This window comes from Rhea americana, unplaced genomic scaffold, assembly GCF_003343005.1.
Source record: "Rhea americana isolate MKP2758 unplaced genomic scaffold, rheAme1 scaffold_19, whole genome shotgun sequence".
Lineage (NCBI taxonomy): Eukaryota > Metazoa > Chordata > Aves > Rheiformes > Rheidae > Rhea > Rhea americana.
The window spans coordinates 5,891,568-5,911,747 of NW_028186038.1; the positions used below are offsets into that span (position 1 = coordinate 5,891,568).

The window sequence follows — 20,180 nt, forward strand, 5'->3', positions numbered from 1 at the left end:
TTTTGTTTAGGAGGCAAGAAAAACGCACAGAGGCCCGTCCCAGCGCAAGGGACGTACGATCCCCGTTCTTTCTACTGACCCTCTGTTGGGTCTCTTAAGTTTCCCCTTCAGTGCTTCAGATCCCGCTGTGCAGCTCAGTCCCGCTAGCTGCTCAGCAGGCTCGGGACGTGCGCTAAGCAGCTACCCATAGCACGTTTTGACGTGTCGGGCTTCACTATCAGGCTGCTTCTAAACGAAGCAACAAGCCTAACAAACTTTCTTACCAACAAAAAGAAGTGTGAATATGAGAGTAAGCTGATAGACAGCATGGCCCAGAATGTTCTTCATCATGGTGCGCGATATGAGGGGCTTGTTCCGGCCGTACGGCTTTCGTAGCAGCAGGGCTTCTGTCGGGGGCTCGGTGGCCAGAGCGAGCGAGGCGAAGGTGTCCATGATCAGATTGACCCACAGCATCTGCACAGCTTTCAGGGGAGAGTCCTGTGGAGACACACTGGAAAGTTACCTACATCCTAGAAAGAGAAATGTTGTCAATTCACTTACGGCGTTTTCATCTTACTGTGCGACTGCCAGCAGCCTTGAAGGCGGGATACTGAAATACACGGACCTTTGCTCAGTCCCAGCCGGATCCTTCTGGTATTTCTTATGCGAGAACTGCACAAGAAATACAAAGTGCCCCTCTTCCTGGGCAAAGATAAATGATTTCACTCAAGTCTTTTCAATAAGGAATATTTACCATCACACAAATCTTAAAAAACATTAACTATTTTATAATTCATTTTATAAYATGCTGTGGTATTTTGCATGTCATGCTTGAATTCTCAGCTAGATTTAGGTAACTAAGTAATATGATTTTTTTTTCCTGGAAGAAAAATTACACTAACGATGTAAAAAGTCAGGTTTCACTATATTAGAATTTACATATATGTTTATTAGAAACAACYTGAAATTACTCAAAAATGATGGAACAATTACTAAGACAGTCTTAGTACAGGTCTTACCTTTTAAAATGGTTATGAAGAAAAAACGCTGGGTATTYGCATTAAAAATTATTCAGAAGCTCATTAAAACATATCAAAGCCTTAAGAGTAAAAAAAAAAATTGAGCCATTTTCTGAATTACAGGACGGCACATTTGAGACTATGAAACAAAAAATATAGGGGGRRRRRRAAAAGAAAACACTTTACTACTACTTGTCAGGATGAAGTATTTCTATCTGAACCAACCAGATCACCAACCACTAGAAGGAGCTCTTTCCTCACTTAATTCAAGAAGGAAACAGTCTATGGTCATATTACAAAGGACTTTAGAGGATGTTTAGAACAAAATAAAATWAAATAAATAAAGAAGACCAATACAGATTTCAAGAGAAAATGCTGATGACTACTAGAAGGGTTTGGCTAATGATCTCTGTCCGTCGTTCTTTGGGGCAGCTGTAAGACATCGTTGCAATCACTTCTGGAAGCCATATCACAAAAAATGAATGAGATTCTTTTAAATTCACAACTTCCAGTGCCTTTAGTCTGAATATAAAATAGGCTTCATCACTGAAATCTGCATTCTGTTCATATTTTATTAGGAAAACAAAAATCTGTAAAGTAATAAGATACTGTTCTGACAAAACTTACCACAGAAGGGAGTTAATCTACAGCGTGAAAGTTTGAAGTTGAGAGCACTGTTTTTATGTATTACATATTTTACCATGGTGCAGTAGKAAAGCAGAGAAGTGTGCGGGACAGTACACAAGCCAAATCAAGCCCAATCAAAATGAAATACTGCATTTTGTATGTAAATTCAAATAATGAGGGCCGATAYGAAGCAAGCATAGAGAACAAGGGCAAGTCGTCTCGTACTTGGTRGATTTCATTTATATTTTAAGTCTCCCTTGAGATAAAGGTTTTTTCCTTTCAAAAACTTTTTAAAAAACGCTTAATTCATAGATATTTTGATACATTTGATTTTATCACATGTATTGATTTTTTTTCTTAAGTAACAAAAACACTGATTTTTTACTTACTCAAGGGGAATGTGAAAAGCAGCCTCCTGTTTCTAAGCCTTAGAGGTCCATTCCCCAGGGGGGAGAGGGTGATTAGCCTTAACAGATTGGAGACCTCTTGGCCATGGGTTGCATTTACCTCAGGTTACCGGGAGAGCTTAGTTCACTCACTTCATATGCACTTGCAGAAAAGGGAAAGATCCTTATTTTTAGAGGTGCCTAAAAGACTGAACCGTAAACAATCATGACAAACTTTGTCAGAAATCTGAGATCTAATTTTTATTCATATTTGATTAATAATTACAGTCAGTCAGTGATGGCTGAAACAAGGAGGGTGCTGGTACTACAAGCAGTTTGTTCACCGGACTCGGAGAACAAGAGAGCTGGACACAACGTACAGAGGTAAGAAAAGCCTGTTTTCTATTGAAGAATTTGCCTTGTTTTACCTGCCTGGTTAGTAAGTTTTTTTCAGAAACATTCTCTGAATTTTCTGCTTCACGTGCCGACTTCCACRTCAATAAAACAAATTTGCCTGTTGGGCTTCTGTTCAGGCGTCCGTCGGAGCCTGACGTGTTCCGAACGTAACGAGCAGTCAGACTCTCCGCCCTAACTCTGCAAACGCGCTCGGTCTCCAGATCAGCCCGCTGTAATCGGCCGTTCCGGCACGGGGCTGTCCTCAGCCCGCCGCCCCGGCGCGCTCCGCGGACCGCTGCGGCGGCCGCAGCGCTGGCCGTCACCGGCCGTGCCACGCAGCCCCGCGGGCTCATTCTACGCCGATGCAAACCATTAAATACACATTAGCCTGGGCAGGCAGCGGAATGAGATTTCCACTGCAGCTCTATCTGATTTCTGATTAGTTGGTGGAAACTGAGGAAAATACCGATCAGCTAGGGTGCTTAGCCTTCCGCGGCACCTCTAGTCACCTGGGCTGCGCAAGCGCCATGCAGATTCAGTGCTCTTTTTGCTGCACTGTGGCCACTAACTGACTAGCCAAAGAATTCTCTGTTCGCTTTCTGACAAACTTTGCGGATGAAAGCCATTCAAACTGCAAACCACCCAAAATCACCACTTATTTGTCAAATTCTTTTCCACTTGACCTTGGAATAGGTTAGCATTGGCCTAAAGGTAAAAGGAAAATGTCCCTTAAATCAAGTGATGTTACACTTCCTCTTGGAAACACGTAAAAGTACAAATCACCAAAGGCTGGAAATAAACTGCAAATCCTTTGTGACACACAGAGCCTCACAAATTTTAGAGCTTGTTACTTTTGATTTAGTTGACAAGCTGTAAGGGAGTATAAAGGTGTTTCTACCCTTACCTCTTTACTCCCATTTGTCAAAGAACGCACACACAGACTCACAAAAACAAGCACTTCTAGGATGCTAACTTTATATGCATTTCCACAAAAAAATTCAATCCTCACTTAGCTGCTGCTAAATCCCACTCTGTACGCACTGACCAGGAGAGGCACCCGCGATTCTGCTTCCGCGCCTCTCGGTCTTCAAGAAACACAGCTCAGCAATTAATACTTTGATTTTATATTACGGCCTTTTCCAGTTTGCCAGGGCTATTTTTTTAGGGTTTGTCAAACATAGTTCTACAGTAAAAGGTTATAACCATGTAAATTACTGCCTTACACATGGAAGTATACAGCATCCTCATTTTTGGAACAAGGTCTGTAGAAACAATAAGTGATTCATGCAGTAGTTCATTGTTAAAGTGCTTTTTAATTAATTTTCCAAACATAATGTTCTATAGAGTCACTGTTTTCAGTTTCTAGTGTCTGCTAAAACATTAAGCATTTCTCCAAGTAAAAGAATAATAATTTGAATATAAATTGTTAAAAAATGGRCTTTGTTTTCTCTTACTTTAGTGCAGCCTTTTTGAATAGCTATATTGCTTCAACAGCTGGAGGCAGAGATTTGAAATTTGGCACAGAAATAAACCTGCTAGCTTTATAGTTCCAGTACGAAGCTGTTTCCATTTGCCTGAACAGTATGTTTTTAAAAGCTTATTTTGTACATACCCTGATATTTTTTAACAGCTGCAGATAAAATGACGCAGTATTTTCTTGGCACTGCGTATATGCTGCGGAAGGGAAACGGGGTGAACTTCCTGGTCTTGTGAGGGATGTCGGGAATTCCGAGTGGAACTCGAAGATATGGAGCACTGACTCACTGAAGGTACAAAATTCACAATAACTGTAGGTAGAGCTCCAAAAAAGAACCCTTACTGAATGAACCAAGGACTCTGCAACCACGTTATCCAGCGCATCAAGTCAGAATATGTATTAAAAAATTGGTAGCTCATTAATCCACTCAAAAAAGAAACCAGCTGATTTGCTAAATAGAAAGCAAAATCATATGCCAAACTGGCCAAGGTCACCACACCCTGACCATTTTAAAAGCATTCATAGGACAACACGCAGAGAAGGAAGCAAGAGGTAAATTAATTAGCTTATGTGGAAGGCAAGGTTGCTCAGGACAGCTCAGCTGCACTGTGTCACGCACCGCACAGACCCGAGACCAGCAGAAATAACGGCTGCGGTGTCGCGAGTGAGCGTGGTGCCCGCACCGGGGGCCCAGCTGGGAGCCCCTGGGCGGCCGCAGGCTGAGCGGTCCCAATCCAGCTGCTGATCAGCATCTTCTCGGAGCTTGGTTTTCTTGTATGACCTAGATCTTGAAGAGCTTCATATAAACATAGAGCCACAATGCAAAAGTTCATTATTAGTCAAAAAGTCAGAATTTTTGGCYTGTAGATTGAGCTGCTAGAAGCAGAAAAGGGGACTGAAGTAAGCTACGTTTCTCAGAGGGGCAGCTTGGCTTTGGCAGCAGCCTCCCCGAGGCTGCCAACACACGGCACTAATTCTGTAATTCCTGTGCTACTTTGAACATGACTTCTCTATCTCTAGCATGATTTCATGTTGGGACCATGGCAGAGGATAGCAAAAAATCAACTGCAGAGCTCCCATCTGGCCTTCTGCATAGTAAATTCTTCCGAGGCTCACTGCTACCCCTTAATAATCGCTACGTAATACTGAAACACATGCAGGCAGAGTCATACAGGCTCTGTACATGTAGCAGAGTTTGCACTGGCAAACCAGGACAAAATAGAAATCTGGTGGGTATTTCCCCTCCAGCAGCACCTTGCTGACGTAGGCATTCAGTAGATAAATGAAAAGTTGTTTGATTAACGCTGAAAGAATTAAACCAAACAATAGCTCCTGAAGTGGAACTTGGCAAGGACACTGATTTATATATTTGAGGGAAAAAAGCAGTATACACTTAAATGATTGCTAGTGGTCACAGGCCTATTATTTTTCTTAAGTCTCTCCATGGCACACCTAAGGTACTGCAGAGCAAGAAGGAGCAACTCCTGCTTGGCAGTGTTACTCCCTGTGTGCTCCTTGGAGGTCTCATTTCACTCAAGAGCGTACTCCCATAGTTGGGCACTCCCATGAACGTAGAGCCGCACTGGTTTCACTAGGACTCCTGTAGCGCTACGACCATATATGTATTTAGACACAYGCAGATGCAACAGCAGGACCAAGACTGCAACCATGTTATCCAGCATATCCAGCTGTCTATTTAGKTGCAGACCACAAGCCAAGTATTAGAAAAATTAGCCAAAACAAAGATTTTGTCTCTGTACCTTCAAAAGCCCAAAGAGAAGAAACACCAAAAAGGGAATCATTAAATACAAATGAAGTTTCATGTTCAAAGCATCCGGGTATGCAGGTTCGGAATTCCAGGACACATGTTTCGAGAGAGCTGACATTAGGCAATGTGAGAAATGCTACCAACCTAATTAGGAGTTTTCTCACTATAGATTTGAAGTATAACAGTACAAAAAGTATAACCTGTTATAACATTAACCTGAGTAGTAAGTGTAGAATAAAATTATACTCAACGTATGTCAAGCCAAACCGACTATGTAAAAGCAAAGTAAAATTCAGTCAAGTGCAGACCTTTATATTCATTTTCAAGGTCACAGAAAGCTGTGTTGCCTTTTGGAAACTATGTATTTTAGCTCCATTTCTTTATTAAGAACTTAACTGTTTCAGTCAAAATTACAATTCAAGATCTGTGCACAGTTTTGCAGACTACTGTATCTATTTGTGTGCACCCATCCCGTTGCACCCCAGATTTTTCAGGACATTCATACATTTTGTACTAAAGCTATTTTTATAGCAACCGGAGGGTACAGTATGTTCGCAAGCGCAATTTTTAGTAAAGCTTGTAAGACAAACAAACATAATGCCCTTTTGCTGGCTAGAACCTTTAAGTCAAAGCCTAACATAATAATGTTCATTCTTAAGGCAAAATCCTTGCTGAATGAGACGGCAAGGAGAACGGCTCGAGATTATCAGCACTCAGACAGCTCAGAGCGCCCAGGACCACAATGGAAATCAGCCGCTGCTTTTTTGCGGCAGCTCTAATTTTAGACCCTTTCAAAACACTTCCTTTGGATTTGTGGTTTTAATGTTGAGTTAAGGACTTGCATAAGAATCTATTTGGGTTGAAATACAGAAATCCTAGGAGGTGTACACCAAAAAACCYATAAACAGCAGCAGTGGGCTAGAGAGGCTCTGTGCTGGTCTTCCTTACCAACCCCTGGAGCAATACCCACACACTGGGCCTGATCCAGATCCTTCCAGAAGGCAGTGGAAGGATTCAGAGAAGAATAAAGGAAGCTCCAGAATTAGGGAAGGCAACATGCTTGCTACTGAACATGCACTTTACAGCCACCCAGACTTGCTTTAAAATAGCCTTTGCATGGACTTAATAATGCTTAAACTCTTCAAGACTACAAATGAAATTTGTTAGTCAACGAACAGAATGTATTTCCTTTCATTCTTACACAAAGCAATTGAAAAATCACTGAACACTAAAAAAAAATAATTCACCTTAAAAGAAATGTTAACGTGCAGTGACTGAATGTCTGTAAAATTGGGGTTTAAAAGAAGTGGTCATCTCAGTTGCAATTATGATACCCTTACCAAGTTGCTATTAACACTTTTTTCTGTATTGTTATTTACCACTTTCCAGAATTACTCAGGTACTCCTGGTTACCAGCAACAATCGTTCACAGCTAAACATTTTCTCACTGTGCCTGGAAATGTTTCCCAAGGGAAGAGGCAAAGTTACCCAACCTCTGTCCCAACACGCGTTAATCTGCCTCTTCAGCAGAGGCTCCGTGACGACAGCAAGGCGCAATCCAAGCCTGGGAGCCGCGCGGCAGGGCACAAGCGCTCAGCGGCTCACAGGCGATTCGTTACTCCGCGCAAAACAAGTGAACTGCGGTGTCAGTGCTCCCCTCGCACAGGGCGCAGCAGTTACTTCGCTTGCTCAAGATCACTTCCGCCTGCCCCGTAACGGCCACGTCCGACCGCTGCGAAGCCGTTCCAGCCTCGCGCCGGCTCGGCGCCGAGGAGCTGGCGACCGCAGCTGTGCTCGCCCAGCTCTCGCGGGCTGCTGGCAGAAGCTGAGGGCTTGCAGCCTGTACGCGCTCAGCACCGGGGAGGCCTCTGAATGTCAGTCAAGACTGGGGAGAAATCTGACGTCACGGTTTTGTAAAGGTACCTGGGTTTCTGGTTTCAAGGAGCAATTCCATGATTACAATGTAAGTTTACCCTGGAGCAGAGCTAATGACTTATTCATTGTTTTGCCCAGGTGCGCGTGGGATGGAATTTACCTCCTGCAACAGCTACCTGCCGCTGGACAATGCGCAACGCAGGCAAGCATCGGCTTTGCCACGGCGCGCCGCGGTCCGAGGAGGCCTTCTGTAACAGCACCTCTGTGCAGCGCCCGAGGCTTCTCTTGAAATATACATTATTTTAGGGTTGGCAGGTGACAGTACTAAAAAYGGCATGTTCTGCTATTTTCTAATGAAGGACAAAAACCTCATGCTGCACTAAATGTAGCTTGTTTTCTTGCCAAATCAGAGAGAACTTAATTTTATTAATGAAAAAGTAGTAATATGAAGGAAACAGTTGTGGTTTACACTCACRTATGCTTCTGTAAAAGACCTAGATATGTTACATGCACACCAGGATTGCAATAGAAATTAATCTGGAGGGAGAACAAGAGACTGAAGTCCAACTGTATGTGTCATTTGATCATTTTGTTATTTGCCCTAAAATTAAAGGCACTTACCTTAAAGCAACAAAATAATTGTCTTATCATCAGTCTAAAAGCTTCCCTGTTAGGATTACTTTCGTGTGTCAGTCCTTCCATATTGAAAATAACAATCTTGTTCCATAAACCATTAAGAAAGATGCATTTAATAGTGAAAGGGAAAAGGCAAGGATACCTGCCCTCCTCTTTCTCCCACTCCCCTTTTCTGTCGTGTCACCCCAGGCACAGTCATGACCACAATACATAACCAAAACCAGCAAGCTGGGTGGAGGCACCACTGCTCCTAAAAGCAGTTCACTTCCAGGAGAATATGCATTAGTACTCYCCCTTTTGTCAACAGCTATTCCACACTTATCAGCTCGATGCAAAATACACTCTTAATTTCCAGAGGACCTTCAGAAAGCACGCTTTCTGCTGTACAAAGTAAGAATTAAATGTAAACTCACTTCACTTAAAAGAAAACAACGTAGCCTCGGCGGATTTGCCGGCCCGCTCCAAGCAGTGCCTGAGGTTAACCTTACCTGGGTGATGCAGGCTCCAGTGAAAGCCACAATCACAGCCACAATGTTCACAGTGAGCTGGAACTGCAGGAACTTGGAGATACTGTCATAGACGTTACGGCCCCACATTACAGCCTTCACAATGCTGCTGAAATTGTCGTCTGTTAGGATAATATCTGAGGCTTCCTTTGCAACATCTGTACCAGCAATACCCTGGAAAAAATTAATTGTGAATTGTGACTGCTGAGTATAATCTGCATTTTATGTTTGCTAGGTAATTTGTAAATTGGGACTATTTTGAAAATGAGTAAGGAGGTGGAAAAGGAATTTGATGGAAAGCAGTGGAATGCATATGATGAAATAGTGTGTTTTAAATTATCAGTTTACTGACTACTGAATTTCTGCTTAAACTGTTTTTATTGTTGATATTAATATACATGAACAGAATTGCTAACACAAATTAGAATTATGTATCTCAATATATATTACAGCATATTCATTTGTATTCAGAGCCAGAATACGCTGAGAAGATAACATCTTTACTTATAGCAATAGATTTTACTAAATCAAAATAGTATTCAACTGTTGTGAAGAATACAGTTCATTTTTCTGAACTGGCATAGGATTCTGCATATTTTCAGAAATTACCTTAGATAAAATATTGAAAAATGATCAAAACAAGACCTCTGAATTTATCACTGTAAATTAGAGGGTTCTGAAGCAACATAACTCCAATTTATTACTTCATTGAGCAAGTAATAAATAAATAACTTTCTCGACATTTCATGAATGAAAAAATTCTGTTATAGCAAGCTTATAATGAAATGGCAAGTTTATAATGACACAAACAGCAATAAAAGTGCTTAAGATGATACCATTGCAAAGCCAACATCAGCTTTTTTAAGCGCTGGTCCATCATTGGTTCCATCACCCGTCACAGCTACAACCTGCCTCTGTTCCACCTGTGTGCTGTCAATAATACCTGCAAAAAATGTACATGTGTGTGTATACATACATACATACAAAATAATCAGCAAGATACACCTTCCTGCTAAAAAGTAGCAGGCTCTGTGTAATATAGCCAGCCTAAGTCTTATGGATATTAATAGTTTATTCTTACAAAAAATAAACAGTGTCATCACTACTGTACACTACTAGACATCACTACTACAATTTCTGTGGAAAGGTTTCATCCTGCCACATTAAATCGTCAACAAAACTTGCACAGACTTCAAAGGGAATGAGATTATCTCATGGGGTTCTTGAAGACTTCTACTATTTGAAGTTATGTGTCCAAGAAAACTCATTTCAGTCCAGCTCTCTGATAAACTTCAACAGAAATATTCTGCTGATTAAGCTCATGCCTAAAGCTTTCCTAAACTGTCTGAATGGTAATATCTGCTTCACTGGGATGCCTTCCAGGAATCAGTTTAACCTAAAGATAACAAAYGGCATTGATGAATTTTATTTAGCTGGAGCCAAAGTAGCATTTTAACAGAGGTGCGTCCACCTCTGCCAAACAGTGATTAAGAAGATACAGTCTTTAAATTCTAGAGTCACTCATTTTAATACAACAGTCATAGTGAAATGATTTCTCATTCCTTTCATTAAAGGATCTCAAAATTAATATACTTTAAACACTGAATGAATCAAATTTCACCCAACTAGCACAAAGGAAAGTGTCTTCCACTTATGGAGATGGGGAGAGTAAAGAGGAAATAGCATTTCTAAGGTCACAGAAGCAGCTCTGTATTTTCACTGGATGGGAACTATTCTCCACTCGTATCTTACTTCCATGTCAGGCCGTTTGCCAACTGCATATAGGGACATGGGATTTCTGTGCAAGATCCAAGAACAACTCTCTTTATTAGCAACTTAGCAAAGGAATTTTGTCATTTTCTCCCTCCCAACAAATTTTACACAAAGCTGTATCCTCTCAAAAGCAATTATCAAAACCTACCCAGTGTGAAAAGTTGAAATAAATAACTAATATATCAGATAAATAAATAGGAATAGGAAATCGCAGATTAGAGAGCAAAAGCTGTCTTTTGGCAAAGCTCTGGCTTATCAGGTACCCAGAAAATTGCGAAGCAGGACAGAGGCAGTACATGCCTTGTATTTTTTCAGTCTTATGAAGAAAACCAAACCAAACCAAACCAAACCAAACCAAACCCACTTTCCACTGGCAGCATGAACTCTCATAAATGGCGTATTATTCTGATAAGGTCTTATATTTGGAGTTTTCAGTTTATTGGGGTGATTTACCCTTGCTTTAACTGAACAAACAGGAATATCAGCACTCCTGTTCGTTCATATTTGTCTTCACTGCTTGTTACTAGCACACCCTCTGATGTTAAATTAATACGCTAAGCTTCTGCAGAACTAACTTGAAACTGTGACGCATCGTGCCGTTAGCAGCTCCAGCCGGGTGGAGAGCAGCAGTCTGAAGAGGCAGTCCCCCTGCCCGCACTTGTGGCTGCTTTGACGCCGCCTGCGCTGGGTCCCTCGCGGGAGCAGACGGCCCCRGCAGGGCGCGCGCGGCCGCCTCGTGCCCGCGATCGCCCTACCCCGCTGCTGCGCGTCAGGCAACTGCTGCCGGCTCACTTCCAAGGGTCGGTAGTCATTTACAAGCTTCCGCTGTCATTTCTACCCATCACAGCAAACCGGACAGCTGTGCCGTGATGAGCAAAGCCGCTGCGGAGCGGAGCGGAGCGGAGCAGAGCTGCCCTACGGCAGGCGCGGAAGGGCCGAGCGGCGGCCGCGGCGGCCCAGCCACCCGCCTCCAGCCCGCAAGCGCCGCTGGGGCCGGGTCGAGCGCGTGGGACCCGAGCGCTGTTCACGGGAAGAGAGGGTCTCTGAGGAGCTTTCCTTTGGGGTTCAGTCCCGCTTCTGAAATGGAACGGTATCAGCTGGGATTCAGAGGGTTCGCCATGGCCATTCCTCCTCCTCCTCCTCCTCCTCCTCTCCCCCACATTTCTAAGTGGTTGTCTTCTTTCCAGCAACCTCCTCTTTCCTACCCATGATTTATTTTACTTTTCTTTCCTTTTTCTTTTTTTTTTTTATATTTTTTTTTCTGTTAATAGTCGCAATAAAGTTTCGGCTCAATAATTCTGAGCTGAATAACTCACTAATTCAATAAACCTGAATAAGGCTATGACCTGACAGACTGCCAGTGAAGAGGATGCCCAGTTCTTTACCCTTCGCTGGCCTTCCCACCCCTTCACAACAGCTAAAAAGAAAATTCAGTATTAATCAATCATGTCTAAGTGCCAGGACAGTTCTTCAAGATACACCTCACTACTCCAGCTGAATGCTTACATACAGTATTTTTAATAAAAACAGGTCTGCAAGGTACCGCAAGGGAATTCCTGAAACGCAGCAAAGCTTCTTCCCAAAATAGCCTTCACTACTTCACTGCTCTGTGCCCTCATCTTAAGCTGTCGGCAACAATTTTTCTCTGTCAAAAATGATTTTGTTCAACAGCTGCAGAAATACACCTAGAGCATAAAACTACAGTATGTTGAGCGTAAAACAACAGTATGCTCCACACACACACATTGCGCTGATGGTGCAGAAATCAGGGGCAAAGCAATGCGCCTTTTATAAGGCATCAGTTTTTCAGAGGAAGGCAACTTGCTTCTTACGAGCAAAAGATATTTTTTTCTCTTTTTTTAAACAACTTTGTATAGCTATCAAGAGGGGCACTACATGCACAAGCCCACTATAAAAGATACCAGCATCTCATACACAGCTAAAAGGGAAATGCATCATATACTTCCCACTTTCCTCCCATCTAACATCAAGCAAACGTTAAATAAAATCCATTCCAGATAATATTGTAAAGAATGTGATCAACAATGTGTCTTCCATTTCTTTTACAAGGAAACTCTCTATACCCATCGCTCAGATCAAAAATGTCAAGTGCAGCCTCAGGGTTCGCTTTCCTGCAGAACAAATACCACTTCGTTTTACCAATTTTCAGTTGCACRGCCATCCTTAGAGTCGCATCAGTAAGAAACTGTTGGTTTGGGGAGGAAAAAAAAATTCCTAGTTTAGMTGTCTCTTGCTGTTTCTACTGATTAACTCAAAACAGAGGCAGAAGGGGAAAACTTAGCTACAGTAAAACAGTCTTCATCAGTTCAGTTGTTACTGATGCAGGATAGTTGATCATCCTGTTATTTAAACATTTCTTTGACAAACTGAACATAGACAAATACAGTAATATATTTTCATATGCATGATCTGTTTAGATTAGATTTAATACATCCTAACTTTTAATCTCCTTGGTAGTCTAACAGCAATTTGAGATATCTATCTGAAAGAGAAAAATTAAATTAAATTTAGCTACAGGCCTAAGTATGTGCAGGAATAGATCTCTAGAGGTTAATGTAAAAACTTTACATATAACATTACAGATAGAACTGGCAATTGTTAAGCAATGAGCATTTCACAGAGTTCATGATCACATCAGAAAAAAATATGGCTAAAATGTATGGATTTCCATACTGAATGTGCACTGTCAATGGGCTTTGTATTGTAACACTGAAACAGAAGAGGGGAACCACGAAAGCATCAGGGTCTCCCACAAAGTGGGGACTTAACACAGCCTGTAGGTACAGAACACAGAACTCTGGATTCAGACACAGGATCCTGCTGCCTTTAAGCTGTTTTTATCTTGCTYACTTCCAGGGAGAATTGGGAGACTTTCTGCGCTGTGGAACACATCAGTTTTCTGGATATTTTTTCATGTGAAGTTGAATAAATACTTAAAATTTCTCTCAAACAGAAATTGAAACCATGTCTAATTTGCAAAACGCTGATATTTAGTTTTGGAATTCCAATTAATGTGTTTTTCTGTATTTTTTATTACTTTACGTAGCTCATGACGTGTCCATAGTAATGAGGTCAGGAGTAAAATACCATCCTATGCCATTATATTTGAAGTGTTTAGTAATAGGGGTCAATCTTAAATATGCTCTCTTTGTTGAAAGATAAAAGTTCCTCTTGTGCTTTTTAATAAAACAGCCTTACAGTAGAAAAGAATATTCATTTTTAATGAAATAATCATTCCAGTCTAATTTAAAGACATTGGAAATCACTGTTTCTTTAACTAGTAAACCAAATACTTAGTTTATCTTCTCAATACTTTTCTTGATAAAATGATGATGATGTTTCAACCAGCATTAAGTAGCTGCTTCCTGTATTATTTTTAAAAACCATATTAGAATATTGGAATATATCAGCAATATCATTGTAATAACACATCAGTATAGGTGATATGCAGTCTTATAGCTGTATGTCGAATTAAAGTAAAATGCTATAAAATAATTCCAACGGACTTCTTGAAGGCCATAAGAGATTGTTTTTCAATTACATTTGAGATACTTCACTGAAACATTTTAGGTTCATTGAAGCACTTTGTGATGATAAACCATTTTGACAACTTTTTAAAAAAATCTACATCTACTTCAAAGCCATAAATATTTGAGAGAACATTATCTGCCCAACCTGAAATGCTGAACAGTGCCTTTCTCTAGTCCCTTAACAGTACTGAAAACAAAAATGCAAAATAAAAACGATCCTTTTGGTGGGTGTGATAGTGCTACGTTAAGGAGAAAAAAATATTCCCTCCAGCAGCCATATGTCATTAAAAATTAATGATAAAAAAAAGTTTATTTTGTGATGTGTGTTTTTGCCCTAGAGCAGATAGAGTACATCAAAGAGGAGAAAATCCTCTTGATCCCACAAATGTCTGAGAAACACATAACATTTTCACAATAGGGCCAAAACTAGCGAACATTTAAATAGTTTCTTGTAACTTTTAATGGCCCTTGGAGAAATACAAGCCAAAATATTCCATCATGATTTCCACAGACTTGTTCTTGAACTTCATTAGATACTTAATTGCTCTATCATTTGCTGCATCTCTAAAACTTTGATGGTATTAGTTACATAAGGCATTCAGTAGTAATAAATTTTTTTTGGATTATTGAAGTGCACAAGCTATAAAACTTATCAATAATTTATTGCATATTTCTCTTCAGCTATTTGCTGATTTCTTTTAGTCTGACAATGATTACGTTTTCCTCTTAAGGGAAAATCTTGCGTGATTCAAATGAGTACTCGCCAGAGACTTATCTAATCCACTTTATGAAACACAATTTGTTTCAACTCAAAAGCTGTTATAACCAGTGGAGTCATACCAATACAAGTTTGTTACCCCCAAAAGATAGAGCCAGAAATCATTTCTTACCTAAATTTGAATTATTATTATTATTATTTTTTTTAAAGTAGTCAACTGTCTGAAAACATATTTTCATGGCCAGAAATTATGTTATCCTTGATTATAAATTTTCTGGTTTAATAAATTGGCTTTTCAGTATGAGCTTCAAGGTCAATAGAATAAGATACCACGCCAACAAGAAGGGTTGGTTACAGATTTGAATACAGCTATTTAAAGAACACTGAAACACACATCATCCCTCTTTTACAGGAGCATGGCATCTGCAGATGGTGTGGTAAGAAAACATGGTTTGCACAGTGCAGTTTTTATAGGACAAAACCAGATTCTAAAAATACATCCACAAATCTAAAGGAAGCCAATGCAAACTGTAGAATTAAATAAGCCCATAGGAAAATTGGAATCATCTTAACGTATCTCCTTGCAATTAATGCTAATGAGGACAGCTCCTAGTCACGTGACCTCAGCTGCTTTGGTAACATGAAAAGTTTTTGCCTTAGAATGCTATTTCAAATTAATTGTCTGAGAATAGATGCACAAAAACTTCAGTACTGGTGATTTACTCTAAATGAGCTTCTTCTTGTCTCCTTCATGAATAGGCATACGCAAAGATGAGAAAACCCATCCTCCCTCTTATTTGTATGAAGAACAAGCCATTTCTCATTAGTATTTTCCCCCTAAACAGCAAACACACATTTTCCCTTCCCTTTGAGAGCCTCATTCTACTGCAGTGAAAAGTCACAAGAAAAATAAGAGATTACATTACAAGGAACTTGGCTGCCAAGAAAATTTGCTTGAATTACATTCATGACACTGATATGTTATTCAAAATAACAGCTCTGATACTGTTTTAACAGTTTGCAATGCAGAAGACAAAGTCAAGTATACTCTGATGCTATTTTAGGCACACTCACACTTGAAGATTTTATGTACTCACCTTTTACCAAAGTGTGCTTGTCAGTGGGAGACGAGCGAGCAAGCACTCGAAGCTTTGGCCAGATTTTGTCAATCCGCTCTTGCTCAATCTGAAAATAACAGTAAAATTCTTAGTTTATGATAAGCAAAACGCAAATATATTTGTGTCCATGTGGCAAATGATTCACTTCACTACTGAGATCTGGAACTTCTCTCCAAAAGCACAGAACAAAAACCAGCAATAACAATAAATACTGAAGTGGAAGGCAAGGTCGAAAAAACAACCAGTTTTCTACTAACCAAAATCAGTTGTTGGCTAGCGTAGGTCAGATGTGCCACAGTATCCARACGGCTTTCGTTATTGCCTTTATGGATAATTCTACTCAGAAACATGACTTTAGATGTAAGATAGGGAAGTTCCTCAAAGCTGATGAAACATGTTTACAAGTAAGAGTGTTATTGGGTGCTGTCCTACTAAATTGTACACATAAATCCAAGTTCTTTATCTCATTTTGCCACCTATAATGGCAGGATTTTGTCTGTGTAACCATTAGTGATAAGAACAAGTCCAGGATAGCACATATGTTGCCAGGAGTTGCAAGGAGCAAATGACTCTATTAGCGATGAACTCAAAGATACAGCACAGAGTTTACTTTTTTAAAGTTGGTTTCAATAACCTATATGTTGGCTCTATACTTTAAAAGAGAAGCTAAAAATCTCCTGAAGAATAGATAAGTTTATTCAGGTCATTAGACTGGTGGATACAGCAGTACAGGAGTTAGATAAAGTGGTATAAAATAAAGAAATGAGGGTAGTTGGTTTACACTACAGACTGCACTTTTTAGGAGATGCAGACTTATTAAGACTTACTAGCATTGAGTTCTTTCTCCTCTTTGCCAACAAAACTGTTCTTAATCTGCTTAGTTATTACATATAGAGTAATGCTGTGGTTCAAAAAACTGCTGAATGAAGCTGGCACTAACCTGGTAATAGCTCTGCACAAGCAATTTCAAATGCACGACAAGCAATGGCTGGATTTTCAGTGGCATTTTAGATTACAAAAGGTTWCCGCTAAGAAAAAGCACCAGTCTCTCTGCATAGTCTGTATTGAAATGAGCTACACACCGGTGAAAAAGAAACGTTTCCGTGTTCACGCTATGTTTTCTAACATGCATGGCTTTAGAATATCAGTTACCTCCCCCTTCTCATTTCGAATCCTTCTGTTAAACTCTTTCCCTTCAAGGCAGAGGAAGTCTTCTCCTGGATGAATGATTCCACATTTTATGGCAATGGCACGCGCTGTGTTGATGTTGTCTCCAGTGACCATTCGGACCGTAATTCCAGCTCGCTGGCACTTTCTTATGGCTTCAGGGACCTACAAACACAATATATCAGGGCATGAAAATTCCTGGATTTGAGATACCAGATGTTTCCCCACAGAATATTTGGAGGTTGAGAAGTTTTAAGGAACAAAAACAGAGGTCATATATATTGCGGCTCTCTGGCGTTTATGCAGTTGAGGTTACACTGCAGGCAAGACCAGTCTTTTAGGGAAGAGTACAGAAATTGCTTTTCACATCAGTTGCCTAAAGATTCTCCTGACTTGAAGGCAAGTTGCTCTGTAGCTTTTTTGGGCCTTTAGCGTCAAAGTATAGCAGGCTAAAATTAGCATTTCACATATACATGAAAACATGAACTGAGTATACATGTATTTTTTAAAGAAAAGCTATCTATCTGCTGATTCAAACTTTTCTTTCGATAAGATTACCTAAAAAGTCACTATAATTTAGCACCATACAATAATTCATGCATATCATCAGGTGAAATTTCTAAGTATATAAGTGGCAAATTTTACAAATCAYTTACATATTTATTTCAAGACTGTGACAACGAATCATGCTTTTAGTTATAATCCCTTCAATGTGAGACTGGCTTTTCCTGTTGCATGGTATGCAATGCAAGAATTCAATGTATAACAGGGTCCATGAGACTAACGTAGGACTAACATTGACTGGACATCATATACAGCTTATTTTAAAAGAAAACAATTTTTGATAAAGAAAATGTGCAAATACTAAGAAAGCTAAGAAATGGATTCCTAATAATTAAAGAAAACTCTTTTAAAACAGCCACCTGATTATGTTATGTAAGTGTCAACAGAAAGGCTGTATATCTAGAATTCAATGTTGGATGGAAAATAAATTCAGTTCCCTTAAACTATATTATAATTAATGACAATTCACTGCTTATTAATTAATCACTCCAAACAGTGAAAGCATCTTTTTTCCAAGAAAAAAATAACAATATTCTTGGAAACAGATGAATAAAAAATGTGTTTTAACAGTCACGAACAGTCTAGATTGATACCTGCCATACAGCACCACTTCTCCCACTTTCCAGTTGTACTTGGGGAGGCTAAGGGCACCACAGGATTCCTCCAGGAAGCAGAAACCCACCACAGAGCTGCAGGCAGCACAGTGTGACCGCCTGTTCGGCCGAGAGGAAAAGGATCCCCAGAAGAGGATGGCTTGGATCAATCCCTGGACAGCCGGCAGCGACCCAGAGTCAGCGCCGAGGTGCTGTGCAGGTTTCCCCGCTAGTCAAAACAGCACCAGAGGCCTAGACTGAGCTGGTGGCTCTGCGCATTGCCTAGCTGTGCATAAGGCGCACACAAAGCCGCATCCGAACACGTTCACTTCACCACTGACTGCAAATGGGTGTTTAATCACCAGCTGAGCTCCTGCAGACGGCCTAYGGACGCACCTAGCCGAACCGGATCGTCCGACTTGGGTGAACGCTGCAGACAATCATGGATTTTCTAGAGAAACTACTAAGCAAAGGATATGATTATGAAAACAACTTTCATTTAAAATTAACTTATCAGTGATTTTCACGACACACAAAATACTACCCTATTTAGCTCAAGAACGGGTAGCAGAAGGGAGCCTGCTGGCTGGAACAGCGACGYGCTGCCCTGCTCGCCAGCCCGTTCGGCGCCGGACCGCGACGCGCTCACGGCAAACCCAAGGCAAGCTGACGGCTGGATTCATCCCTTTGAACCTCCTCTCATTTCCAGCGCAGGAAACGTTAGCAGGGGGAGTCACCGTGCGCAACAGGGCACTGCTAGGTCTGCGCACGGCCAGGTGCCGCGACCCCCTCCAGAGCCACAGGCGGGGGCAGGACGTCGCCTCTCGCTTGGCGGCTCCCGCTCGGGCCCAGCCGGGCCGGTGCTGCGCTTCTAGCAGCCTCTCGTCTCCGAAACCCAGCAAGGGACGGGGCTTTACCCTTCCCCGAGCTGCCGCCCCCGAAGACTCGGTAAAGMCATGAAACAGCCCCCAAGGGAGGACACACAAACAGACCACGTGTATTACTTAAGTAAACGTCTCTCCTGATTTGCCCATTTTTCACATTAATAATGCTGATTTTATTCCATTTGCCAATGTGGAATGCCCTCAGTCTCCGCTTTACCTGTGGGGACCCCCAAGCATAGGGTACGACAGGTCTAGGTGACTACCTGTAAATCCAGCATGGAATAAGAACCATGAAGGAGAAAAATAAATTACAGTACAAACACAAACACCTGAAATAGTCAGATAAAATGCCAGGCCTTTTCAGCAAGGTCATGGGAGGACAACCTAGTTTCAAATGCACCTCAAACTCTCACATAACAAGAGAAATAATTCTATTTTCCTCTCCTCTTATTTTTGGACAGCTGGTGGGTGGTATCTGGTTGAACACTGTGTACAGTAATTATGGTTAAAATATTGTTCATATTTTTTATTGCTATAGGGAAGAGAGAGTGTTGGCAGACTGAGTAGGCAGTGGAAGCAGATATTTTCCATCAGCTTGCAGAATTTAAGTATACATTTAAAAATTCTGATTTTATTTTCTTCCTACAAAGAAGATCTTTTAATGCATGCCTGCATAAGTCATCCAATGCAGGAATACAGATCAGAATCAAGTGACAAATAAACAGGTGAAATTTGGAAGTGATTTATGTTTTTTCCCCCAGAAATAAGAGATTGTAGGTGTACTTTGGCAAATTAGCAAGAGCAAGACTCATTGAAATCAATTCAAAAAGACTGTCAAAATCAACAGACAAATCTCTAGAGGCACAAGACATGATTCTATTTGGTCTTTATCAAAAAATAATGTAAATAAAAACCTAATACAAAAGCAAAAAAATCTAGCAGGTAGTTTAGTGCATGATAAAAAAGCTACTGATAACGAATAAATCTGGATTTATCTCTGAATTAATCCACCYAAAGAAACAAGGAGGTATGCAACACGCAGCGTAAAAGTCACGAGTGTCCCCTGGCCGCGCTGCAGCTGCGGCCGGAGAGCTGCTGCCTGTCGCCGCTGAGCTCACCCAGGCGGTTTCTGCCGGCGCAGGA

At 40.8% G+C, this 20,180-nt stretch overlaps 1 protein-coding gene across 10 annotated transcripts in view; it reads right to left on the reverse strand.

Moving 5' to 3' along the window:
* ATP2B2 (ATPase plasma membrane Ca2+ transporting 2) overlaps positions 1–20,180 on the reverse strand; it is a 374,808-nt gene that overhangs the window by 29,440 nt on the left and 325,188 nt on the right. For all 10 annotated transcript variants that reach the window (XR_014895541.1, XM_085302465.1, XM_085302464.1 and 7 more), the window contains 5 exons: positions 16,982–17,161; positions 15,809–15,896; positions 9,506–9,612; positions 8,652–8,843; positions 264–477 (listed from right to left, as the gene is read on the reverse strand). Coding sequence is in view for 9 of the 10 variants with exons in the window: in XM_085302465.1 (XP_085158591.1) it covers positions 264–477; positions 8,652–8,843; positions 9,506–9,612; positions 15,809–15,896; positions 16,982–17,161 (781 nt within the window). In the remaining variant the exon portion in view is untranslated. The remainder of the gene's footprint in view (positions 1–263; positions 478–8,651; positions 8,844–9,505; positions 9,613–15,808; positions 15,897–16,981; positions 17,162–20,180) is intronic.